This window comes from Syngnathus leptorhynchus, chromosome 5 (assembly GCF_054491065.1).
Source record: "Syngnathus leptorhynchus isolate UIUO chromosome 5, UIUO_Slep, whole genome shotgun sequence".
Lineage (NCBI taxonomy): Eukaryota > Metazoa > Chordata > Actinopteri > Syngnathiformes > Syngnathidae > Syngnathus > Syngnathus leptorhynchus.
In genome coordinates this window covers 1,677,957-1,705,172 of record NC_141199.1, presented here as the reverse complement: position 1 = coordinate 1,705,172, position 27,216 = coordinate 1,677,957, and the positions used below count along the sequence as shown (strand labels likewise).

At 45.3% G+C, this 27,216-nt stretch overlaps 2 protein-coding genes across 10 annotated transcripts in view; one reads left to right on the top strand and one right to left on the bottom strand.

The window, feature by feature from the left end:
- Window positions 1–27,216, bottom strand: part of LOC147056219 (uncharacterized) — a 239,053-nt gene that overhangs the window by 128,874 nt on the left and 82,963 nt on the right. The gene's annotated exons all lie outside the window — the stretch shown is intronic.
- LOC147056220 (palmitoyltransferase ZDHHC5-A-like) overlaps window positions 1–27,216 on the top strand; it is a 169,558-nt gene that overhangs the window by 117,990 nt on the left and 24,352 nt on the right. For 8 of the 9 annotated variants that reach the window (XM_085911350.1, XM_085911355.1, XM_085911349.1 and 5 more), the window contains 3 exons: window positions 6,457–6,562; window positions 18,946–19,055; window positions 24,254–25,290. In XM_085911350.1, coding sequence (XP_085767476.1) covers window positions 6,457–6,562; window positions 18,946–19,055; window positions 24,254–25,290 — 1,253 coding nt within the window. Of the gene's footprint in view, window positions 1–6,456; window positions 6,563–18,945; window positions 19,056–24,253; window positions 25,295–27,216 lie in introns of those variants that run through there. The other variant, XM_085911351.1, reaches the window with a different exon arrangement.

Below are 27,216 nucleotides of genomic sequence, written 5' to 3'. Positions count from 1 at the left end.
TATCGAACCATCTGTGTCACTCCAAATCATTAAATCCATCGATCAAATTCCTCGTTCTTTATGTCAACAACGCCGCGTGCGCTGCAGAGATCTAGTATATAACTATATTGTAGCGTTAACAAAGTACCAGGAAAGATGTGGGTTTGGTAAACAGCTCTTTTAACGAGTTTAACGAGCCACCAACAACTGAACTGTAACGATAAAAACATACAAGTTGCAACCCGAAATAAAATATATCAAATAACTAGAACATAAATAAGTTTTTCAAACCTTGTGTCACTCCAAATCATTAAATCCTTCAAACGTGGGGCCCTTCGTCATCCCGTGATCTAATCCTTTGTCCTTTATGTAAACAACCACTGCGCGGCACCGGTGACGTCACTTGCAGTTCAAATGACAGTAATCCCCTGCTACATCGCGATTTGTTTATCGCGGTTTCACTACATCGTGAATTTTGAACATTTGTGAAAAAAATCACATATAAGTTGCTCCTGAGTATAAGTCGCCCCCCCCACCCAAACTATGACAAAAAACGTGACTCATAGTCCGAAAATTACGTTTTTCTGATTCTGAGAGCAGAGCTCGCATCGTACGTCATCAAAGCAGAAAGGCATAGCAAGCTTTTTCAAGCTATTTAGAAAGTATTTAAAATTACAATAAAGTGTTTAAAAGTACAATAATGTGTTTAAAAGTAAAATTACAAGTCTTGTGTGGATGCTCTCACACTGGGCTGCAAGGGCGCGTCAGTCGGTCAGCACAGCAATAGCAGAGCGTTGCCGTGACATGATTACACTTTAAAATGTTTAAAATTAAAATAAATTGTGTAAGAATAAAAGTATAAATGTCTTGTGTGCTTGCCCCCGTGTTGGGCAGCAGGGGTGCGTCAGCCAGTCAGCACGGCAATAGCAGAGCGGAGCCGTGACATGATTACACTTTAAAATGTTTAAAAATAAAATCAATTGTTTAAGAATAAAAGTATAAATGTCTTTTGTGACTGCCCCCGCGCTGGGCAGCAGGGGTGCGTCAGCCAGTCAGCACTGCAAGAGCAGAGTGTAGCCGTGACACATTTACACTTTAAAATGTTTAAAAATACAATAAAATATTTAAAAATGAAATGATAAAAGTCGTGTGCGGATGACCACACACTGGGCCGGATCAGCCGGCCAGCACAGCGGGACCAGAGCAGAGCCGTGACACCTTTATACTTTAAAATGTTTAAAAAAGTGTATAAAATACAATAACGTATTTAAAAGTAAAATAGAGTAAATAAAATTTAATTATAAAAGTCTTGTGCGGAGGCGGCTTGGTGGTATCCGCCTCACAGTTAGGAGAATGTGGGTTTGATTCCACCTCCGGCCCTCCCTGTGTGGAGTTTGCATTTTCTCCCCGGGCCCGCGTGGGTTTTCTCTGGGCACTCTGGTTTCCTCCCACATCCCCAAAACATGCTTGGTAGGCCGATTGAGCACTCCAAATTATCCCTTGGTGTGGGCGGGAGTGCAAATGGTTATTTGTCCTGCGAATGGCTGGCACCCGGTTCACGGTGTCCCCCACCTACTGCCCTTTGACGGCTGGGATAAGCTCCAGCACACCCGCGACCCCCGTGGGGACTAAGCAGTTCAGAAAATGGGTGGATAGATGGATGGAAGTCTTCTGCGGATGCCTTCGCGCTGGGCCGCAGGGACGCATCACCTGGCCAGCACGTAAGAGCAAATAGGAGCCAGACAGATTTATGCTTCATAAATGTCCTGTGTGGATAATGTAACAATATATTAACTCTTATGTTTCTGAAAGTCAGTTTGACTTTATTTTTTTTTACTGAAGTGTTTAAAAAAAGTGTATAAAACTAAAATAAAGGTTTATAAAAGTCTTGTGCGGATATTATAACATGAACGATCCCATGGGCATGGCTCGATTTTTTTGTTTATGTCTGACATCGTTTGCGTTTGAACTCATTTGTTCCGTGGCAAATTTCACTTCCACCAGACAGTTCTTGTGGCTGAGCAGCTTGATGACAAGTTGTGTCCAAAGTCGATTACATGCAGGAGTTTAGTTCCAGATCATATGCTGTTGGTAGAGATTGATAGTATCAAATATCATTGTAGTATAAAAGCCATGTGCAGACACCCCTAGCACATGGCTTTTATACTACATACACCCAATACATGTGGTGAGCATGGCGCTTCGCTTATGACGCTAGCATTTTGACGCGCAGACGTGAGTAGCTGTTCATCAGCAGCTGGACACGCACACTAGAGGGCAAAGGGCTTTGCCTGGTGGCGACAACCGTTTATTGCCCCACGCTAGTGTTTTGCCGCTCGCAAACATGCGTAAGCGACTGCCACCAGCTGCCAGCCGCTTTATCCGTGTCATCTAGCTGCTCCCTCTTTTAAGTACGTCTTCCACAAACCTTTTAATTTTTTTTACGGCAAAACTCCTCTGATAAAATTTTTTTTTAGCAACATCAAGTGGACGACAAATCCAAGATGGCGGCCACGAGGCTTGCTACGGTACGAACTTGTGTCTGTCAGTAAAGTCTGTCTTTTATGTCAGAAAGTCATTTTCCATGACATACATCCGCTGAGAGTTGCTCTCTCAGGAACAATCCCTATTCAATTGATGAGGCTGTGATGTCCACCTTTCCTGCTGAGATATCAAACAAAGCGACGTATCCAAGCTCATGGAAGTACAAGCCGCCTAAAAAACAACGCCAGGCCGGTGTCCTCTGCAGGTTTAGGAAGCGATCACTACCAGCCCTACTCCTCACCAACGTAAGATCTTTGAAAAATAAAATGAAGTTCTTCTACTCCAAAACAACGAGGATTATAAGGACTGCTCTGCTCTGTGCCTCACTGAGACCTGGCTGGACCACACCGTGCCTGACCTGGCTGTTACCCCACACGGCTTCTCTTGACACCGGGTCAACGTGTCAGTGAAGCTATCCACAAAAACCAAAGGTAGAGGCATATGTGTGAAGGTGAATCAGCGATGATGCAACAACAACATAGAGCTCAAGTGTCACTGCAGTCCTTACCTGGACTCTATTGCTGTCAAGTGCAGGCCGTACTATCTTCCCAGAGAGTTTGCCTCGGTTGTTTTGGTTGGCGTGTACATTCCTCCATCTGCTAATGGTAACTGGCAACTTTCATCTCCGCTATGGTCCGCGATCGTAGTGGCACTTGGCGACTTCAACCTCGCCAACCTGTCAGCGGACTTTCTCAACTTAGTCCAACAAGTCACCTGCCCAAGTAGAGGAGCTAACACCCTGGACCACTGGTACGTCCCAATTAGCTGTGCCTACCGCTCTTTTCCAAGGTCTCCGCTGGGGAGTTCGGACAACGCCATCAGAAACTAAAATCCAACAGCGGAAAATCTAAAACTGTCCCGTGCTGGTCCAGCACCTGCATCGATACCTTGAGAAACTGCTTCAAATGCACGAATTGGGACGTATTCAGTGCAGCTGCGGCCAGACTGGACAATTTGACGGAGCCAGTGAAGTCATACGTCAATATTTGTGTGGAGATGAGCATTCCCACCAAAACAGTTAAAATACACAGCAATAACAAGCCATGGTTCACAAAAGACATAGTTACTCCATCATAAAAGGGAAATAAGGAGCAATACAACAAGGCCAAATACGAACTTAGATCTTCTATAAGAAAGGCCAAATCCAAATTTGAACAACATTTAGAACAGCAAATACAATCAAATGACACCAAATCAATCTGGAAACAATTAAAAAGCATGACTAACTATAGAATTAGCCCACATCCTTGACTAGACACTGACAGTAACTTACCAGACTCGCTAAATAACTTTTATGGCAGGTTCGAACAGCAGTCTATTCCCTCCATCCCACACCACCACTATCACCATCACCTCAGTACCTTATTGATGAGGAGGAGGTCAGAGCCTTCTTTTGTAAAAATAAAAAGAGTAAAGCGGCGGGGCCTGATGGGGTCTGCCCAGCTGTCCTGAAGCACTGTGCAGCCCATCTAGCCCCATCTTCACTTTCATCTTCAACATCACTGTATGGCCCCAAATGCTTTAAGGACTCTGTTATCATTCCGACTACAGACCAACAGCTCTCACTTCCATTATAATGAAATCATTTGAATACATCATACTAACAGCAAGAACTCACCTCCCCCATCATGGACAGCCACCACTTTGCCTTCCAAACTAGTAGATCTGTTGAAGATGCAATAAACCTAGCCATTTACTACGTCACCCAACACCTGGAATGCCCCCACACCTACACCCAGATATTATTCATTGACTTCAGCTCTGCGTTTAACACAATCAACCCAGTCAATTTCTTCAATAAACTCATGGAGATGGGCATTGGCACCACTCTCTCCCACTGGATCCATAACTTTCTATCACAAAGGACACAGAGAGTCAGGATGAGTAGCCTCCTGTCCCAGCCTCTGGCCCTCAGCATAGGTGCCTCTCAGGGTTGTGTTCTTTCCCCATGGCTCTTCTCCATCTACACAAACTACTTAGCATATCATAATTACTGACTCATTCAAATTCCTAGGTACACACATGCGAAAACAAATTCCACCAAATTGTGTGAATCTAAATCTGACATTGTTGTAATACTGTCATGTAAACAATGGTAAAGTTTTGGTACAGTTCAACAGCTGAAATGAACCAAAAAAAAACGTCCCAAGTTCCTCGCTCACAGTTCTCCAAGCAAGTTCGCGTTTGTCCCGGTTGTCATCAATCAATCAATCAATCAAGTCAAGTTTATATAGCCCTAAATCACAAGCAGTCTCAAAGGGCTCTGTCCTCTGCATTTAACCCATCCCCATGTGATTTTGATCCATCCCCTGGGGGAGAGAGGAGCAGTGAGCAGCAGCGGCGCCGCGCTCGGGAATCATTTTTGGTGATCTAACCCCCCAATTCCAACCCTTAAATGCTGAGTGCCAAGCAGGGAGACAATGGGTTCCATTTTTATAGTCTTTGGTATGACCCGGCCGGGGTTTGAACCCACAACCTTCCAGTCTCAGGGCGGACACTCTACTACTATGTCACTATGTCATGTCTTCGTTGAAGACAAATTAATATTTCACAATTTTATGAAACAATTAAAAGTTAATAAAATGTGTGTTTATTCAGAGGTAGTTTATTAGTTAGAAGTTCTAAGTTCTTAGGCTGCGTGCTCAGTCCGCTGCTCTTCACCCTGCTGACGCATGACTGCACCGCAACCTACAGCAGCAACCGCGTGCTGAAATATGCCGACGACACGACTGTGGTGGGTCTCATCACCGGGGGCGACGAGACCGAATACAGGTCGGAGGTCGACCTTCTGGCCACGTGGTGCAGGGACAACAACCTCCTGCTGAACGTCAGCAAGACCAAGGAGATTGTTGTTGACTTCCGGAAGGGTCATGCCCAACACCTGCCGCTGACCATCGACGGTGCTGTGGTGGAGAGAGTGAGCAGCACCAGATTCCTGGGGGTGCACATCAGTGAGGACCTCTCCTGGACCACCAATGCTGCGTCGCTGGCGAAGAAAGCTCAGCGCCACCTTTACTATCGGCGGAAACTCAGGCGAGCAAGAGCTCCTCCTGCCATCATGACCACATTCTACAGTGGCACCATTGAGAGCGTCCTCTCCAGTTGTATTGCTGTGTGGGGTGGTGGCTGCACTGAATACAACATGAAGGCTCTGCAGCGCATAGTGAACACTGCTAGTAAGATCATTGGGGCTCCGCTCCCCTCCCTGAAGGTCATTTACACCTCCCGTCTCACCCGCAAGGCGACCGCGATTGTGTGTGATGTGAGTCACCCCGCTCACTCTTTGTTTGATCTTCTGCCCTCTGGGAAGAGGTACAGATGCCTGCGCTCCCGCACCACCAGACTCGCCAACAGCTTCGTACTCCAAACTGTCAGGATCCTGAATTCTCTCCCCCCTCCACCCTCGGCTGCATAACGTCCTGTTCTTTTGCGCTATATTCTAGCTGTCTGCTGTACTCATGCTTGCTCCATTTTGCTCCTCTTATTTATCTATTTATTTATTGTTTATTTATTTGGGTTATTTGCTTATTACTTATTCATCGCTCTTGTCTATTTGTTTTTACTCTTTGTGCTATTTGCTTGTATGTGTTGTATAATGTGTCTAGTCACCGTGGGACGGTGGGATGGGAAACGTAATTTTGATGTCTTTGTGTGTCTTAACGTGAAGAAATTCACAATAAAGCTGACTTTGACTAAATCTATAGATTTCAATTAGTAATAGTCGTAAACTTCTCGAGAACAATGGTATCTATTTTTGCCATGACGTCGATGTGAGTTGCAGTTTCGGTCGGGATATTTAAATGTAGCTATGTCCATTGAAGTATGGAAATGGGTTATTGTAATTGTTTCAGAAACCTGAATTCTCACCTTAACCCAAACATTGATTGCATGTAAACATTGTCATTCTGACTGTGTTGTGCTTAATCATTTCAGTCCAAATCAAGTCTGGATATCCAAGAGAGCCAATTACGTGATGCTGAACTGCCTCCTTCAAAACCGGAACTCCACTACCATGGAATCACAACAGGGAGCACAGAGGGTAATAACAAATCATCACTTTGAAGTAGTTTAATATTAGTCTTTTTAGAGATGTGTGTGTGTGTGTGTGTGTGTGTGTGTGTGTGTGTGTGTGTTTGTGTGCGTGTGCGTATATAAATTAGTGCTGTGCACAAATCCTGTAGTGACATGCACGCCAGTTGTGTATGCTTATGCTCGCCAAAATTCCAGTCAGTGGGCCTCCTTGTCGGTGCTCTTTTTGTACTATTTTCTTGGTTGCGCAAGCTTTTGCCTCATTCACCACGAACTCAAAGGTCACTGGCAAACCAACCAGTTATCCTTCTGGACTTTTATCTCATCCTGAGGACTGGACTTCCTTTGCATCACCGAGACCTAAGTGAATGTTGGCGATTCCAGTGCTTTTACTGAACCTTTCCCTCCGAACTGCTTTTATTTTGATTCCCTATGGACGTCGGGGTGAGGTGGAGCAGTTGCCCCTGTTTTTAAGAGCCACTATAATTGCAGTTAGCAAACCACCAGTTTTTTGCGGCAGTGTTTAACTGAGCTTGTTTGAACTTTATTGCTCTCAGGCTGTGCTGTGTACAGTGGTCTATTGACCTCAAACACAATAAGTATCGTATTTTCCGGACTATAAGGTGCACCTTCAATAAATGGCCCATTTTAAACCTTTGTCCATATATAAGGCGCACCGGACTATAAGGCGCACCATTAATGCAATCACAGTATAATAACTTGAAATAGTGAAAATAATAACAATATATCAATAATGTTAATATCACACAACACACAAAATAAACATGTAAAGCTTACATTAATAAGTACACAACCGAACAGTCAGATAGATCAGTAAACTTTAAAAGTTAAAGATTAAAATAATAAATAATCAACAATTTTATGACAGTTGAATGAATTTTTTATTAGATTTATTAAGTTTGTTTTATTGTTGCTGTATGAATAAGAAGGGTGATATTGGTGTTTGTGACTGCAGTAAACAGGCCAGGTTGCATCATGTCAGATTTTTTATCCAAATCAAATCATTCTTCATTTTATCTTTTTTATTTCAACTTCAGACACAACAAATTACTTTATAATCACAAAATGATGATCCAGTCTTTTTGATTCATGATTCATAGTCTTCACGGGCCACTTATGATTGATTTCATGACACAATGCTTCGGGCCAGTTTAAATTTAGACGTGGGCTGCATTTGGCCCGCGGGCCACAACTTGGTCCATATATAAGGTGCACCTGACTATAAGGTGCACTGTTGGCTTTTGAGAAAATTTGAGGTTTTTAGGTGCGCTTTATAGTCCGGAAAATACGGTACTTAAGTCAGTTCTGATTTTCTGGCCAATATCATGTTCAAATATGATTGTGTTCTTATTGTTGGTGATTTTAATAATCATGTATATTGCCGTAATAAGCAAAGAAAAACTCACAAAACTGGGAAAAATGAGAAACCTTGAGATGGGACCACAGATGGGAAGATGCCCCTTCCAGGATGACCAGTCAGCCTCATTTAAATTAACTTTTGTAATCCCAGGTCTCAAATGGGTGTTTGTCACCATGATCTCATACCAAATGGATTGAATCTTTCGAGCGAAAACATCAACATCCCAAAAATCTTTCAAGCGAAAGATTTCCTAAAATAGTCTGCTTCGTGGGGGGAGCTATCAGAGGTTGGCTGCTGTTGCGTTAGCTTTGCCACTGTATCGAATAACTGTTTAGGATTGGTTTTATTGAGACTGATAATTCGAGAGAAAGAATTAGTTTTTGCTCAAACAAGCGCTTGTTTGTATTTTTGCACTTTTGGGGCAAATTTATTTGTCAAAATCCAACACCAAGAACAGACATGAACCAGCAACAACAGGCTAAACGATACGGTATGCTAACGTGACATGTACACAAATGAGGAGCTGAGAACGGGCCTGACTTAACATTCAGAGTTATTCAAGTAAGTATTACATAAATAACACGTTTGTCAAACCATCTGTGTTACTCCAATTTATTAAATCCATCGATCGTGCTTTATGTAAACAATGCCGCGTATGCGCCGCATATGTTGACGTCGGACCCGTTGTAAGTTGCATTTCTAATTATTCCACAGACCCATATAACGATATATAAAGTATATTTCAAATAAGTATCATATTACAGATACTTATTAGATAGATATCGTCACGAGCTATGGGTCGTGACCGAAAGAACGAGGTCCAGGATACAAGCGGCTGAAATGAGTTTCCTCCGCAGGATGTCCGGGCTCTCCCTTAGAGATAGGGTGAGAAGCTCGGTCATCCGGGAGAGACTCGGCGTAGAGCCGCTGCTCCTCCACGTTGAGAGGAGCCAGATGAGGTGGCTCGGGCATCTCATCAGGATGCCTCCTGGACGCCTCCCCGGGGAGGTGTTCCGGGCATGTCCCACCGGTAGGAGACCCCGGGGACGACCCAGGACGCGCTGGAGAGACTACGTCTCTCGGCTGGCCTGGGAACGCCTCGGGATCCCCCGGGATGAGCTGGAGGAAGTGGCTGGGGAGAGGGAGGTCTGGGAGTCCCTCCTAAAGCTGCCGCCCCCGCGACCCGACCCCGGATAAGCGGAAGAAGATGAAGGATGATGAAGTATCATATTACAACAATATTATCAAACCATCTGTGTCACTCCAAATCATTAAATCCATCGATCAAATTCCTCGTTCTTTATGTCAATAACGCCGCGCGTGCGCTGCAGAGATCTAGTATAAATGTTCTAGCGTTAACAAAGTACCAGGAAAGACGTGGGTTTATATAACGACAATATTATCAAACTATCTGTGTCACTCCAAATCATTAAATCCATCGATCAAATTCCTCGTTCTTTGTCAACAACGCCGCGCGTGCGCTGCAGAGATCTAGTATATAACTATACTGTAGCGTTAACAAAGTACCAGGAAAGACGTGGGGTTGGTAAACGGCTCTTTATTTAACAAAACAAGAGTTCAACGAGCCAACATCTACTGAACTTCCAGCCACGGAGGTGGAAGAGAGCTCCATAAATAGGACCGGGCTTGCGTAAAAGCCATGTCCGAGCCTCATCCACCGTCCCCGGACAGCGCCGGCCCCCGACTTCCATCCACGGAGGTGAAAGAGAGCTCCCGTCGAGAAGGACCGGGCGTGCGTAAAAGCCATAATAGTTTTTCAAACCTTCTGTCTCACTCCAAATCATTAAATCCTTCAAACTCTTCGTCCACCGTGTAACTTACAAACAAAGCTGCTAATGATGCCGGTAGTACGTGGGGCCCTTCGTCATCCCGTGATCGAATCCTTTGCCTTTTATGTAAACAACCGCCGCGTGGCACGGGTGACGTCACTTGCAGTTCAAATGACAGTAATCCCTTGCTACATCGCGGTTCGTTTATCGCGGTTTCACTACATCGCGGATTTTTGAATTTTGAAAATTTGTAAAAAAAATCACATATAAGTCGCTCCTGAGTATAAGTCGCCCCCCCACCCAAGTAGGAAAATTACGGTATGTAATGTGTGCTGTCTATTAGTGTGTGATGTCTGAAGTTGAGCATTGACTTACGTGCTTTATTTCTGTCTGTTGCAGAACCACACACCACACACACACCCCACATACCCTTCACACGCTTCATCCAATAATCACACACACAAGAGTCACATTCACACCCCCAAAGACCCACCCATGTACACTACACACACCTGCTCTCACATCCTTACAACCAACGTGTGCCTATACCAGACATGGGCACACTACGGCCCGCGGGCCACATCTGGCCCACGGGGCCGTTTAATCCGGCCCGCCAACCCTGAATAAATTGTATTATTAAACTTTTGGGGGGGGGGTCATTTTCCCTGCAATGACTGCGTTTCCCCAGTAGATGGGGAAACGCCCGCCCACGCGTTTACTACTGGAAGCCGTGTCAGAAAGCTCGGTGCACGCTCACAAGTGTGTGTACGTACTCAGTAGTATGAACATGGCGCACTCTGCGCTCTATTTCTATCAGTGCCAAATTTCGAGTGTGAGCTGTGACGTCAGCATTCTCGTAATTTGCGCACTGAACTTTCACGTACAGTTTTACGCTAAAGCCACCCACAAACTTTACCCTGAAATCCTTCAATTAAAATGAGTGGCCCAAGGAAAACGGAGTGCTGAGTGTTTAAGAAAAGAGTGGACAGTTTGGCTCGACCTACGCGACGTGACGTTCAGCCACATGAACATCGACCCTTCACAGATCTAGGTTAACGGACCAACACCTCGGGTCTATCCTAAGAATTGCCACAACAAATTCTACTCCAGACTATGATGCACTAGCAAAAAACGGAGACCAACAACACTGTTCCCACTGAAAATGAAAGGGAGTTTCTCAAATTTGTTGTAATTTTATTTATTTTTTTTATATAATTTGTACAAATAGCAGGGATTGAAACTAGCGACCATTCTCATTTTCAAACAATGCAGGATGCTCAAGGACATTGATGCATCACCTGTTTGCGACTAATCTTAACTTTTAAAATTCTTAAGGCCGACTTTAAGGAAGTGTTTCCCGTTTCCTCCCCTCTGTCACCAGGTGTACGTAAGTTAAAGCTCTGCTCTGATTTTCAGATATTCGTCACCGTGTTGCCGTTTTGATTTCTTTATTACTTTATTTAGATGTATTCTGTCACTGAATCTTCAAGATGGTGTATTTGGACAGAATGTTTGCTGTTTGATGTGATTTTGCCTCATGAAATAAACATCTTTCATAAATCTGACCTGCAGGCGCTGAAGTGATGGAAACTGTTATTCATAATAAAAGTGTGGTATTTAATGAGAATCACTGATAGCAGCTTTTTCGTGAAATATTTTTCGTGAAATATTTTTATATATTTATATTTTTATACCATGCTTTACTACCTAGCAAAGGCCAAAACAAACCTTTTATGCAATGACCTTTACATGTCGTTTATATTACTTCACACAAATTCTACATCCATCTGCTCCTAGTTTGGACCTCGGTCAAAATTTAGAACCCAATTCGGCCCGCAAGTCCAAATGTTTGCCCACCCCTGGCCTATACCCTTTTGCCAGTTTGGCTGTATGCTCCTATGAGCCACAATGCCTGTTACTTTTTTGCCAATAATTCAGTGAAGCAATCAAAACTGAACCACGTCTTCCCTATTGTGTTCTGACTGACACCCGGGGGCGAAAAAAGCATAACCATCCCAGCCAATCCCCTATACAGTCCTCAGGCTTCCCAACAATAGCAAAAGCAATTTGCGTGATTTTATTGCAATGTTTTTTCTTATTCAGATTTGTTTCAAGACTACAGTTACAGTTAGACTTCACTTTGATGGTTAATGCAGTTATTGCAATTTAGTTGTTTTATCATAGTAGATTGGTTTATTTACATTTCAAAAAGCAGAAGCCATTCATTTACAAATGTGATTGCACTTTAGTTTACATATTTAAATGCAGTTTGCCTTCCGAGCCAATCGGTCCTCTGAGGATCCCATCTGCTCTGCCCTCCACTCTGCCCTCACCCACCTGGAGAACAGAGACTCGTATGTGAGATTGCTCTTAGTGGACTTCAGTTCTGCATTCAACGACCATTGTTCCGCAGCATCTCATCTGCAAACTTGATAAGCTGGGCCTCAGTACCTGCCTTTGCAACTGGCTACTGGACTTCCTCTGTCAGAGGCCTCAGGTAGTGCGTGTTGGCGACAATATCTCCGGCAGCATCACGCTGAGCACGGGGGGCCCCCAAGGTGCTATGTCCGCTGCTCTTCACCCTGAGAGCATGACTGTACTGCAATCTACAGCAGCAACCGCTTGCTGAAATATGCCGACGACACGACTCTGGTGGCTCTCATCACCGGGTGCGACGAGACTCAATAGAGGTCGGAGGTCAACCTTCTGGCCACGTGGTGCAGGGACAAAAACCTCCTGCTGAACGTCAGCAAGACCAAGGAGATTGTTGTTGACTTCCGTAAGGGTCATGCCCAACACCTGCCGCTGACCATCGACGGTGCTGTGGTGGAGAGAGTGAGCAGCACCAGATTCCTGGGGGTGCACATCAGTGAGGACCCCTCCTGGACCACCAACGCTGCGTCGCTGGCGAAGAAAGCTCAGCGCCGCCTGTACTTTCTGCGGAAACTCGGGCGAGCAAGTGCTCCTCCTGCCATCATGACCACATTCTACCGTGGCACCATTGAGAGCGTCCTCTCCAGTGTCGCTGTGTGGGGTGGTGGCTGCACTGAATACAACATGAAGGCTCTGCAGCGCATAGTGAACACTGCTAGTAAGATCATTGGTTCTTCACTCCCCTCCCTGAAGGACATTTACACCTCCCGTCTCACCCGCGAGGCGACCGCGATTGTGTGTGATGTGAGTCACCCCGCTCACTCTTTGTTTGATTTTCTGCCCTCTGGGAAGAGGTACAGATGCCTGCGCTTCCGCACTACCAGACTCGCCAACAGCTTCGTACTCCAAGCTGTCAGGATCCTGAATTCTCTGCCCCCTCCACCCTCGGCTGCATAACGTCCTGTTCTTTTACGCTATATTCTGGCTGTCTGCTGTATGCACGCTTGCTCCATTTTGCTCCTCTTATTTATCTATTTATTTATCTATTTATTTATTTATTTATTTATTTATTGTTTATTTACTTGGTTTATTTGCTTATTACTTGTTCATCGCTCTTGTCCATTCAATTTTACTCTGTGTGCTGTGTGTGTGTGTGTGTGTGTGTGTGTGTGTGTGTGTGTGTGTGTGTGTGTGTGTGTGTGTGTGTGTGTGTGTGTGTGTGTGTGTGATGTGTCTAGTTACCGTGAGACGGTGGGAAACGTAATTTCGATCTATTTGTGTGTCTTAACGTGAAGAAATTGACAATAAAGCTGATTTTATTAACCCAAATAAATAAACAATAAGTAAATAGATACATAAGAGGAGCAAAATGGAGCAAGCGTGCATACAGCAGACAGCCAGAATATAGCGCAAAAGAACAGGACGTTATGCAGCCGAGGGGGGAGAGAATTCCGGATCCTGACAGCTTGGAGTATGAAGCTGTTGGCGAGTCTGGTGGTGCTAAGTATCAGGAACATAAACAAGTCCAGACTAACGCCTTTCAAATGCTGCCTTAGATACTGTTTGCATTGAAAAAAAATACAGCTCTGTGAAGATGAATCCTTACTGTGGTGATTAAAAAAATGTGCAATTCAATGTTAGTCAGCAACTTTACTACAAAAACGTATGGTGGAATTCTACTGTTCATGCAACTCCATGAATGTTCAGTATGTATTGTGTGTGTATGTGTGTTTCATGTATGTTTACACATTTACAGGACACGTGAATACCTTCTTCTTGACACATTTAATAGCACTCTTTTTAGTTTGTAAGGTGTTGGCAGGTATTAAATGTATCTTATATATGCACGTGTATATATATTTAAAAATGTCTTTCTTCATAAATCCCGTTTAATCTTAAAGTGCATTACTGTTAATGTTTTATGTTAATGTAATGCTTTTAATTGTAAAATGAATGTTCATTAAATTTCAACATTTTCCTTATGTTCTTGTGCTTCTTTACCTAAAAAAAAAAAGAAAGACATGATATTTTGGTTATTTATAGCAGAGTATAGTATAATTTTAATGGTCCGGCCAACTTGACATCTACCGAGGCCGTATGTGGCCCACAATGTGAAATGAAATTGACACCCCTGACCTAGAAGCTAAGACCCGATAATAGTCAATGGTTTTTTTAAGAGCAGAAAGAGAGAAAAAAACAAGCAGTACACTTAGATACTTTGGAGTTTAATTCACATGATAACAGGCCGTGGAGGGAGTTTGTCTTGAACTTTAACATTCAAAACAAACGAATAAAAAATTAACAGAGGGATGATGATGTTTGAGCATATACTAATAAACAGCACACTACAAAGTCACAGCATTCAGTGGCAGGTGTTGAATACTGGAATAACATAAACCAAGTAATCAAGATGTCTGCAAATCTGAAACCCTTCAAAAAACAGAGTTCGTTGATACAACAATACAAGTGTCAACATGAAACATTATTAAGATGAAATGTACTGTGATTTATTGTTACTGAAATCTGTTTGTATTATGTCTACACTCACTGGCAGGCGCCGTGCTATTGATAGATGAACACATATGGGACATAGAGTCGCAGCCCTGTGAGCACACTAAAGGTTGGTCTGTGAGCGCAGAATAGGCACTACCCCAGCTTAAAAATCACTAATGGATCTCCTAGGCTGGGCCTTCGATGCAATGGATCAGACTTTCTCCATACGACGCACAGGAACTGGCGAGCCGCCATGCTCCCATGGTACCTCCCTAGCGGGCTACACAAGGGACAGGTGGCGCAAATGGCGTGTCTTGTGTCTTGGTGTCCTGGAAACAGGAGTGGCTTTCACCTTTCTTGGATGGCTCTCTTTTAACCTCACAGAGGCACAAGTGGTCCGAAAAGTTAAAAAAAAAAAAAAAAGCTAAAGGCTGACAATAGAGACCAAAGAAATAAAAATCATGCTTCTTTAGGAGATGTCTGAATTTAAAAAGAAAATTGACAACAGAAGACCCCTTATAATGAAAAAGATATATGGATGTCGGTTTCCCTCGCCCGGACGTGGGTCACCGGGGCCCCTCTCTGGAGCCAGGCCTGGAGGTGGGGCTCGAAGGCGAGCGCCTGGTGGCCGGGCCTTCGCTCATGGGGTCCGGTCGGGCATAGCCCGAAAAGAAAACGCGGGTCCCCCTTCCAATGGGCTCACCACCTATAGGAGGGGCCAAAGGGGTCGGGTGCATAGTGAGCTGGGCGGCAGTCAAAGGCGGGGACCTTGGCGGTCCGATCCCCGGCTGCAGAGGCTGGCTCTAGGGACCTGGAATGTCACCTCTCTGGCTGGAAAGGAGCCCGAGCTGGTGTGTGAGGCAGAAAGGTTCCAACTAGACGTAGTCGGACTTGCCTCCACACATAGTTTGGGCTCTGGTACAAGCCCTCTCGAGAGGGGCTGGACTCTCTTCCACTCTGGAGTTGCCCACGGTGAGAGACGTCGAGCAGGTGTTGGCATACTTATTGCCCCCCGGCTGGGCGCCTGCACATTGGGGTTCACCCTGGTGAGCGAGAGGGTAGCCTCCCTCCGCCTTCGGGTGGGGGGACAGGTCCTGACTGTTGTTTGTGTCTATGCACCGAACGGCAGCTCAGAGTACCCACCCTTCTTAGAGTCCCTGGAGGAAGTGCTGGAGAGCTTCTTCTGGGGACTCCATCGTTCTACTGGGTGACTTCAATGCTCACGTGGGCAATGATAGTGAGACCTGGAAGGGCGTGATTGGGAGGAACGGCCCCCACGATCTGAACCCGAGCGGTGTTCTATTATTGGACTTCTGTGCTCGACACGGATTTTCTATAATGAACACCATGTTCAAGCATAAGGGTGTCCATGTGTGCACTTGGCACCAGGACACCCTAGGCCGCAGTTCGTTGATCGACCTTGTAGTCGTGTCATCGGATTTGCGGCCGCATGTTTTGGACACTCAGGTGAAGAGAGGGGCGGAGCTGTCAACTGATCACCACCTGGTGGTGGGTTGGCTCCGATGGTGGGGGAAGATGCCGGTCCGACCTGGCAGACCCAAACGCTCTGTGAGGGTCTGCTGGGAACGTCTGGCAGAATCCCCTGTCAGGAAGAGCTTCAACTCCCACCTCCGGCAGAGCTTTTCCCACGTTCCGGGGGAGGCGGGGAACATTGAGTCTGAGTGGACCTTGTTCCTGGAATTGCAGAGTCTGTCCTGTTTCCTCAACCGGCTGTCTTTTCCATGGTTGGCTGACTCGTCCTCCAATCCGTGTCTCCATTGTTGAGGCAGCCGACCGGAGCTGTGGCCGTAAGGTTGTTGGTGCCTGTCGTGGCGGCAATCCCTGAACCCGCTGGTGGACACCGGCGGTAAGGGATGCCGTCAAGCTGAAGAAGGAGTCCTATAGGGCCTTTTTGGCCTGCGGGACTCCGGAGGCAGCTGACAGGTACCGGATGGCCAAGCGGAACGCGGCTTCGGCGGTTGCTGAGGCAAAAACTCGGGCGTGGGAGGAGTTTGGCGAGGCCATGGAGAATGACTTCCGGACGGCTTCGAGGAAATTCTGGTCCACCATCTGGCGTCTCAGGAAGGGGAAGCAATGCACGGTCAACACTGTTTACAGTGGAGATGGTGTGCTGCTGACCTCGACTCGGGATGTCGTGAGTCGGTGGGGGGAATACTTCGAAGACCTCCTCAATTCCACCGACACGCCTTCCATTGTGGAAGCAGGGCCTGAGGACTCTGAGGCGGACTCTCCAATGTCGGAGGTCGAAGTCACTGAGGTAGTTAAAAAACTCCCCGGTGTCAAGGCCCCGGGGGTGGATGAGATCCGCCCGGAGTTCTTAAAGGCTCTGGATGTTGTGGGGCTGTCATGGCTGACACGCCTCTACAGCATTGCGTGGACATCGGGGACGGTGCCTCTGGATTGGCAGACTGGGGTGGTGGTTCCCCTCTTTAATAAGGGGAACCGGAGGGTGTGTTCCAATTACAGGGGAATCACACTCCTCAGCCTCCCTGGTAAGGTCTATTCAGGGGTGCTGGAGAGGAGGATCCGTCGGGAAGTCGAACCTCGGATTCAGGAGGAGCAGTGTGGCTTTCGTCCTGGCCGTAGAACAGTGGACCAGCTCTCCACCCTCGGCAGGATCCTCGAGGGTGCATGGGAGTTCGCCCAACCGGTCCACATGTGTTTTGTGGACTTGGAGAAGGCGTTCTACAGTGTCCCTCGGGAGGTTCTCTGGAGGCTGCTTCGGGAGTACGGGGTGCCGAGCCAACTGATAAGGGCGGTTCGGTCCCTGTATCACCGATGCCAGAGTTTGGTCCACATTTCCGGCAGTAAGTCGGATTCGTTTCCAGTGAGGGTTGGACTCCGCCAAGGCTGCCCTTTGTCACCGATTCTGTTCATAATTTTTATGGACAGAATTTCTAGGCGCAGCCGAGGCGTTGAGGGGGTCCGGTTTGGGGACCTCAGCATCGCGTCACTGCTTTTTGGAGATGACGTGGTGCTGTTGGCTTCTTCAGGCCGTGATCTCCAGCTCTCACTGGAGCGGTTCGCAGCCGAGTGTGAAGCGGTCGGGATGAGGGTCAGCACCTCCAAATCCGAGTCCATGGTCCTCGGTCGTAAAAGGGTGGAATTCCCTCTCCGGATCGGGGATGAGATCCTGCCCCAAGTGGAGGAGTTCAAGTATCTTGGGGTCTTGTTCACGAGTGAGGGCAGGATGGAGCGCGAGATCGACAGGCGGATTGGTGCAGCGTCGGCAGTAATGCAGACTCTGTACCGGTCCGTCTTGGTGAAGAGAGAGCTGAGCCAAATGGCAAAGCTCTCGATTTACCGGTCGATCTACGCTCCTACCCTCACCTATGGTGACCAGCTACGACCCATAGCTCGTGACCGAAAGAACGAGATCCAGGATACAAGCGGCTGAAATGAGTTTCCTCCGCAGGGTGTCCGGGCTCTCCCTTAGAGATAGGGTGAGAAGCTCGGCCATCCGGAAGAGAGAGAGCCGCTGCTCCTCCACGTTGAGAGGAGCCAGATGAGGTGGCTCGGGCATCTCATCAGGATGCCTCCTGGACGCCTCCCTGGGGAGGTGTTCCCGGCATGTCCCACCGGTAGGAGACCCCGGGGACGACCCAGGTCGCGCTGGAGAGACTACGTCTCTCGGCTGGCCTGGGAACGCCTTGGGATCCCCCGGGATGAGCTGGAGGAAGTGGTTGGGGAGAGGGAGGTCTGAGAATCCCTCCTAAACCTGCTGCCCCCGCGACCCGACCCCGGATAAGCGGAAGAAGATGAAGGTGAAGGTGAATTGACAACATGAGGCCAGCATGGAAGATGATGGGCTGTAATCAATTAGGGCTGGAATCGTTTTGTGTTGACTAGTGCCCGGTGTGCTCGCAGGCTGCGACCCCATATCTACCCAAAAAACAAAAACCCAAAATAACAACCGCAAATCAAGACTTGAAAAGACACTGAAAAACTCAAAACTCCCTAAATCACAAGTTCAGAAAAATGTTGCTTTTTTTTCTTAGATTTATTCTTGCTTGATTATGAGTATGTTAGGTATTACTCTGGAAATGTGTGAATTGTATTTGATTAAACACTGCCTGTGGATAGTTGCTATGATGAAGAAACATGCACAGCTATCCTTGGCCGCCCTTAATGAGGTCTTGTGCCACACTGGACAATCCACGAAAAGATTTTTGGCAATGCCCGTGAGGATGATATGAATACAATCACCCTCGTTAAAGCAAATCTAACCTGTTGTCCGATTACTAAAAAAATTAAAATTTTGTCAAAAATATTTTGATTTCTCTTTACACCATTTTAATTTTTAACAGCCAGTGTTTTTATTCAATGTCTCTGCAGATTACGATCTACTTAACAAAACACCTCCTACTCCAACCATGTATAAATACAGACCTTCTTGCAGTCCTGAAAAGAACCACATTCCACTTACCAATGCTTATGCAAGCCAGGTAATGCACACATACACTCCTGTTGGAATTTGTACCCCCCTGCTACTCTGCTTGGGAAGTAGGGAAACTGTTCATTGCCACAAGCGCTGAAAATGCCCCCAAGAAGACACACAAATAGTCGGTCGATGGCTAGGGCTCATCATTTTACAATGGGAGGGAGGGGACTTATTCTCATGGGTCGACAATCTAACAGGGCTCCTTACCTTTCTCTAACTTTGCTCAGTAGCTGGGTAACCTGTTCATATTTGCCACACTAGCTTAAAACACTTTCAGGAAGATACAGATGGTCAGTTGATGCATAGGGCTTACCGTTTTGAGATGGCAGGGGTGGACTAATTCTAAAAAGGGTCCTGGTAGACTTTCTACCCCCCTATTATTTTGCTTGGGAAGGGTGAAACCTGTTCATAGCTGACAAAGACATACACAGAAAAGATCAGTTGATGTCCAGGGCTCATCGTTTTAAAATGGGAGGGGGAGACTTATTGTAACGAGGCTGCTGTTAAGAATCTGTACCTCACCCCCACTTATAACTTAGACTAAACTTAACTTAGATAACTTAGATTAAACCAAGTAAGATGAATTGTTCATATGTCATTGTATATTCAATTTAAAATCAATTCAATTTAGTTCATTAGACTTTTATTTTCAGTCCATGTATGGGGTACCACTTCTGCCACCTATCCAAAAAGTGGGTTCTTTTAACGGCCACACTCAGCTAAAGAGTCGTAAGACTCGTCGCTAGGAGTGTAAATTTTGGTGCCAATTGATAGCTGTTTTGGGATATTTTAAGTGCGCCTGTACAATGATTTCCCATGGAGAAAGTGATGGTTTCCTTTCGTGTTGTAGTCAGGTTGATGTGGCAAATCAAGGAGACTCCGCCCAAAAAGTGACTGTCAGTAAATCCACCGCCACTGTTCTGAAATACCATTATTTAATTCAGATTTTTTTTCAAGGGGAATTGCAGTACTGACATCATTTTTAACACAGTCCTATCACAATTACTAAAGTTGAATCACTTTACCATCCCTTTAAGTTATAATAAGACAAGCACCAGAGAGAGACACGGAACCAAGAACAAAACCTGAGATTTTCTTCTTGTGCAAGAATGGAAAATGAAGCTCTCTGTGTTCCAAGGTCTTTCAAAGTTCCACTTCCCCTGTGCTGCCTTTTGTTGGATTCAACCTTGTAAGAGGCGGTTACAAGTCTCACAATACCCGAAATGGAGATATTCATGTGTGCATGTCTTGACGATGTGTGTGTTTGGGGGTGCGTGCATGTGGCAATACTGATGGGCAACAATGTTATCTTGCTTTAAGAAGTTACAAAAAGTGGGTCTTGGGACTCAGGTTTTGAGGGGAAATGAGAGTTTACGTAAGCCGGTACGGAAAGAAGATTCGTTCAGAGTCTAACCGCTGTTTACGCAACCAACCTCTAGTTAGATTAATTCCGTCTTTTCTGGACACCAGTCCCGTTAAAATCAACAGACCCCTGTGATGAGTAACTACCTGGTAGAGACACGGGGATCAAATTGATCGCGGCTGTTTTAGCGGCTCTCTTTCCTGTAAGATTTGGGGCTCTTGTAACTGCTCGGAATAGTTTTAGCTGTCTTTGGTAAGACTGCAGGAACTCGTTTATTTCCTATTTGGAACCAGATGTGACACTTCCTGATTTCAAGAATTAAAGCTGTCTTACTTAAAAGAACTGAACGGTTTACAGTATGACTATGATAGAGAACCTAAAGAGATTTAAAGCATAAAAGATCAAAATAATCATTAATCAAAATTAAATGATTATAAAGTAGAAATTTAATGAATGAGAAGGAAAAAGAATTACAAGTCTCGATTGTTCGAATAATACAACGATAAGTCCACTCACCAATCTCAGTAGAGCAAAAATTATTCAGTCTGGAAGTTCTCGATTGCAAAACCCAAATCGTAAAAAAGGGATAGAGGCAAGAATTCTAAAATGCTGTTTGGTGGAAAAGTTGAGTGATCAATTCTCTTTAATCCAAGAATCCAAATTCTGTTTTAAAAGATAGTTCAGCCTTGAGAAGGAAAGGACAACGCCTCAAAAATGGCTTCTCCCTTTCTGCTGCACCGATGTCCTCACTATCCCTAAGCTTAAAATTGGACAAAGTCCCATTCAAAGACACTAGAAATTCATTTTAGTAGATTTTGGTCTTATCTCAAAAAGAATGAAAAATCTATCTTCGTCTAATCGGCGTTCTTGGCTCATGGGCAGCAGCCTGCAGGGGCAAAGCCCTGACGGGGAGAGCACATCGGGCGAAAGAGAGCCCTGTTCTTTGTCAGAACGAACCTTTTATACGCTTCCGTACGTGGGTCCTATGCCAGCTTGGTCACGTACCAGTTTTCCCATCACTTCCTATACCTGTCTTTCCCAGGACTGATTCTAAAATAGCCTTCTCCGACCAGATGTGGTGACCTCTGAGTCATGCTCATGCGTTGGAGCAAAGCTTTCCATCAAACAGCATTTTGTTTGGGCCTTAACTGGATGAACGTGACCTCGTGTCACGCTCATGTGTGGGATCTCAGTCCTCCACCACTTAGTATCACCATTAACCCTTGCCGCTTCCTTGTCTTTGCTCACAATCATACATTCATGTGTAAATGGGACATCAATATTACATACATGTTTGATATTAATTAAACATCGTGACAATAATAACACATACTTTCACAATAGTCAACTTAACACATAATCATAACTATGATCGTCAGTTCTCCTAGTTTAGCAGATTAAAACACTCAAGCAGTTTCAAAACATAAAAATAACCCAATAAATAAACAATAAATAAATAGACAAATAAGAGGAGCAAAATGGAGCAAGCGTGCATAGAGCAGACAGCCAATATAGCGCAAAAGAACAGGACGTTTTGCAGCCGAGGGGGGAGAGAATTCAGGATCCTGACATCTTGGAGTATGAAGCTGTTGGTGAGTCTGGTAGTGCGGGAGTGCAGGTATCTGTACCTCTTCCCAGAGGGGAGAAGATCAAACAAAGAGTGAGCAGGATGACTCACATCATGCACAATCGCGGTCGCCTTGCGGGAGAGACGGGAGGTGTACATGTCCTTCAGGGAGGGAAGTGAAGCCCCAATGATCTTACTAGCCGTGTTCACTATGCGCTGCAGGGCCTTTATGTTGTATTCAGTGCAGCCACCACTCCACACAGCGATACAACTGGAGAGCAGGCTCTCAATGGTGCCACGGTAGAACGTGGTCATGTTGGCAGGAGGAGCACTTGCTCGCCTGAGTTTCCGCAGAAAGTACAGGCGGCGCTGAGCTTTTTTATGGGTCTCAATTTAAACCCATGCTCTTGTAATATAACTTGCATCTATTTCCAAAACAAATTGCCTCTGGAAATCTGCATAGGCAAGGACAGTAATAATAATAATAATAATAATACATTCTATTTATAAGGCGCCTTTCAAGGCACTCAAGGTCACCATAGAGATATAAAATAGTATTAAAAAAATGACCGGAGAGCAGCGGCAGCAAGTCGTGCCACCGTTCACTCACATCCGGTAGATACAATTACAACAGATTATCAAGATAAAAAAAAAAAAAAACGTGACCTACTGATACACTATGTACAAAAAAGCTGCGTTAGCTTAGCTCAGGCGCGGCTAGCCGGCGTGGGCCATGCATGTGTCGCCGCTGAGGAAGTTGAGCATGGTCTGCACCAGCTCGGGCAGGTCATAGTCGTTCTTCCAGGCCCAGTCGCGTTTGGCGTTGGAGTCATCAAAGTCCATCGGCCAGGAGTTGGCGATGGCCTGCCGGACGGGGTCCACGTTGTACGAGACCTCCAGCTTTCTTGATTATTTCTTGTTTTTGCGATGACCAGAGCCAGCTATTACAGGTAGGGTGTTTTTTTTTTTTTTATCAGAGTTGATTTAATCCTTAGAAAACTGCATCACAGGACTCAGCCAAGGGCTTCCTTGGAGTTTTCCCTTACTACATGAGGGAAAACATTTTGCTCCCAAACGATTCAAAGGGCAAGCCATATTAGAAAACCCAGTGATAAACCGTTGATAGTTGGAAGGAAACCCCCCAAATAATCTAAGGTCTACCATTTTATCAGGTTGTTTAAAATTCAGTACTACTGCCACCTTATCTGGATCCGTAAAAACTTTGTCTGCCAAAACGTGACCTGAGTACTTTACATGTCTCTCAAAAGTTACATTTGGAGAGCTTTATCTTTAATCCCTAGGTTCCCAGGCAGTCTAAGATCGCCTCCAATCTGTCCAAATAGTGCTGCAGCAAGCAAGAGATAATTATTGAGATACAAACATACAGAGTGATAGCAACAGTCCCCAAACAGATACTCCATGAGCCGCTCAAATGTACTTGGCGCATTACATAACCCAAAATCTTACAGTAGAAATATATATAGAAATAGACCAAAAGGTACGTCTTTGCTCTGTCTTTTTCTGCCATTTCCACTTGGCTGTAGCCATTGGCCATATGTATCTAATGTTGAAAACCATGGGTGGGTGTTTTGGGGTTGATTGGGTGGGTGGGATAATGCATGGTCTGGTAGTGAATGGATTCAAGATTCAGGATTCAAGAGTTTTTATCCGCCATGTTTGACCGTGCCAAACAAGGTATTTGACTCCGGTACATCACAGTCTCTGTTCAACATTTCGGTGACTAACAACACTCAGGACATGTGAAAATGACAAATGACAAAAATTCTCAGACATCCCCTGATCTCAAACTCCCAGGAGGGCAAGGAAAAACTCAAAACTCCAACTAGGGGAAATGAGAAACCTTGAGAAGAGACCACAGATGGGAGGGTCCCTCTTCCAGGATGACCAGGCTGCAATGGATGCAGAAAAGACACATAGTACAAACAGTGTAGACAATCCCAAAAAAGGTGTGGAAAGCAGGATGTTATTGCACAGCAATGACTCTGAGATTCTAAGAGTGGTGTGGGTTCATCAGAGCAACAGACAAGGAGAAGAAGCTGTCTCTGTGTCTGCTGGTTTTGAGTAGTTCAAACAGACTGTAACCTGGGTGAGAAGGGTTTATAGAGATGTTGCTTGCACGTTTCCTGGTCCTGGACAGGTACAAGTCTTGGATAGATGGGAGGTTGAATGTCATGTCATTACATTATATAAAACTGTCATACAAATGTCTTCTTCTTCACCATACTGTTCTTTCTCTTCTTTTGTCTTTCAGTTAAGTCGAGGAAAGAGGGATGTTATCAGTAGGGATTCCTCCTCCTCAACCTCATCCCTCATTCAATCCATCCATCAACCTGGTTTTTGCTCACAACCTAGCTTGGACCAGAGGGACACTTCTGACAGAGAGGGGGGAGTACCTGGAGGGGAGCGAAAAGAGAGTAGAGAAAGCCAAATCTCTGACTATTCTCAACGCTCCTACCCCTTATTTTCTGGCTCTGTTGTCCTGTCAGAAGTTGCTTCTCAATCCTCTGGTTCCATGCAAACCTCAGCATGTAGTGCCCAGGTCTCTGAAACAACCATTACCTCAAGCAGGTTCAAAAGCTTAGCTAATCAGAGTCCTCCACCTCCTCACCTAGCTCATAACGGAAATCTTTCATATGACAGCTTAATGGCTGCAAAAGATGGTTTTCACAAAGGGGCGCCATCAGGTTTGAACATTTCTGAGGTTTCATCCAGAAGACCCTGCTCTCCAGCGGAAGGTGGCGACATCGCCTCCTTTCATTGTTCAAAACTAAGAGATGCTGAAATGTATGGCCAGTCTCCCAAGCATCATAACCCCCTACTGCATCGGTCAGCCACTTCCACATGCTCCTCCCCTCCAGAGAGAGAGCATCTGTTGGTGGAACCACAGCGAAGCAATCGCCCATTGCCTTTCTGCCAATCTTTTGTGCCACCTCCTTCTTCTGCTCAACATCCACCACACCATCACCACCAACGTCGTTCCCATCATCACAATCACCATCATCACTACCATTCCTCAAGCGCCCACCCTTCTCATTTTATTGCCCCTCACCTGCCCCAACATTCCTACCCACACCGAGCATACTCCAGTGTTATCCCTTTGGGTTTGACATCTTCTAAAAACCTCCCTTCCCACTCCCCACACCACCCACCTCTTGGAAAATCACTGCCCTACTCAAGTGCCGCTGCTGCTGAAATGCAGTACAAGCTAATTCGAAAGGCCTCCTCAGCAGCTGGAGCAAATGGAGCAGTCATAGCCGGAGGAATGGTGGGAGGAATACAAGCACCAAAGTGAGTAGAACGACTATATATCACCACTTCTGAAATCCAAACACTGATTAACTGCTGCCCTCTTTCTTCGAACAGATTTCCTGTGAGTTACTTTCTTTTGAAATTGTATTTGCTTGTGTGAGGTTTGGCTGTTATCTGTAAAAACAGTGACAGGTTTAAAACAGCAACCAATCCTTTGACATTTAATTATTTTACACCAGTGACTCTTCCATCATCAATGGCATATATCCATGAATTTATCAAATTGTCTAATTTTTACCCTGGTGTCATGGAGGTCATAAGTGGTGTAAAACCTTGACACTCTTTATGCTCAGCGTCTGGGGTTCCGTCTAGGGTTCCACGCCCTGAAGCTGTGATTCAAAGCAGTGAGCGGAAGTACGTCATTACGCCGCACATTATATTGCGGCAATTTTAGCTGATGTGCCTACCTACAAATGTTCCACTGGGTCTTAATCCTCTTTCCATTACACTAGCCTCTGTTTTGAATGGTCACCAGGCCTAAACACTAATGTGGGTTTTTGCTTCTTGACCACCCACATTAACTGGTTAACTGACCTCAGGAGACGATACATATTTATATGCTGTCCAGTTGTTCTTTGGGACCACCTTTGAGTCACACACAGATCAGTCTCACTCGCGCTTATGCCTGGACCGTTCTGGTGGTTATGATCGACTGTGGGCAGTGAAATACTGATCTGCTCAGGGCCACGCCCATTAACAGTCAATTCTTGCGGGTCAGTCGCAAGAGGGAAGGGAGCCCTGACTTGTTGTGGCCCTGTTTCAAGAATGATGACCGCTTTGGTGTCGCTTTGGTCAGATGATTCTGTTCATTCATTAGTTGGGGGTGGTCATGTAACAAGCTAGGTCAGACATGGGCAAACTACGGCCCGCAGGCCACATCCGGCCCATGGGGCCGTTTAATCCGGCCCGCCAAACCTGAATAAATTGTGGTATTAAACTTTTTTTTGTCATTTTCCCTGCAATGACTGCATTTCCCCAGTAGATGGGGAATCACCCGCCCGCGCATTTACTCATGGAAGCCATGTCAGAAATCTCAGTGCACACTCACAAGTGCATGTACGTACGTACTCAGTAGTACTGACCCAAAGCACTCCGCGCTCTATTTCTATCAGTGCCGAATTTCGAGTGTGGGCTGTGACATCAGCATTCTCGTAATTCGCGCGCTGAGCTTTCGATATAATTTTACACTAAAGTCACCCACAAACCTTCCCCTGGAATCTTTCCATTAAAATGAGTGGCCCAAGGAAAAGAAAGGCGGACACCGAGTGCCGAGTGTTTAAAAAAGAGGGGACAATTTGGCTCCTCCGACATGTGTGAGCAGAGCTTCAGCCACATGAACATCAACAAAACCCCGTCACAGATCTAGGTTAACAGACAACTTGGCTCTATCCTAAGAATTGCCACAACAGATTTTACTCCAGACCAGGGGTGTCGAACTCAAATTCACAGTGGGCCAAAATTTTAAATTGAACAAAGTTGCGGGCCAAGGTTGAACAAAGGAACCTTTTAATATGGAATCAAACAAGTTTTGATTTTACAATGAATATTGAACAAGCAAGGCTTATATAACTTAAAAGTACAGGCTTGCAAAATCAAGTTGATAATAACACTAATAATACTAATAATAACAATAATAGTAATAATAATAATAATAATAATAATAATAATAATAAAACATATCAATGGCATATTAAATACAATTTAAATAAAAATTGAATGCCTCCTTTCTGTTTGCAGCCTTCTGAGGTAGATGTCAAAATTAGCTTCTTACACAGGCTAATAAATTTGAAAATAAAATAACATAACAACTATGAATAAATCAACCATTCAGGCCTTAGAGTAGCAAGAAAAAGTGCATAGAAAATTCCAGAAAAGACTTAAACTGGCGGTGATTGAGACCTTTGT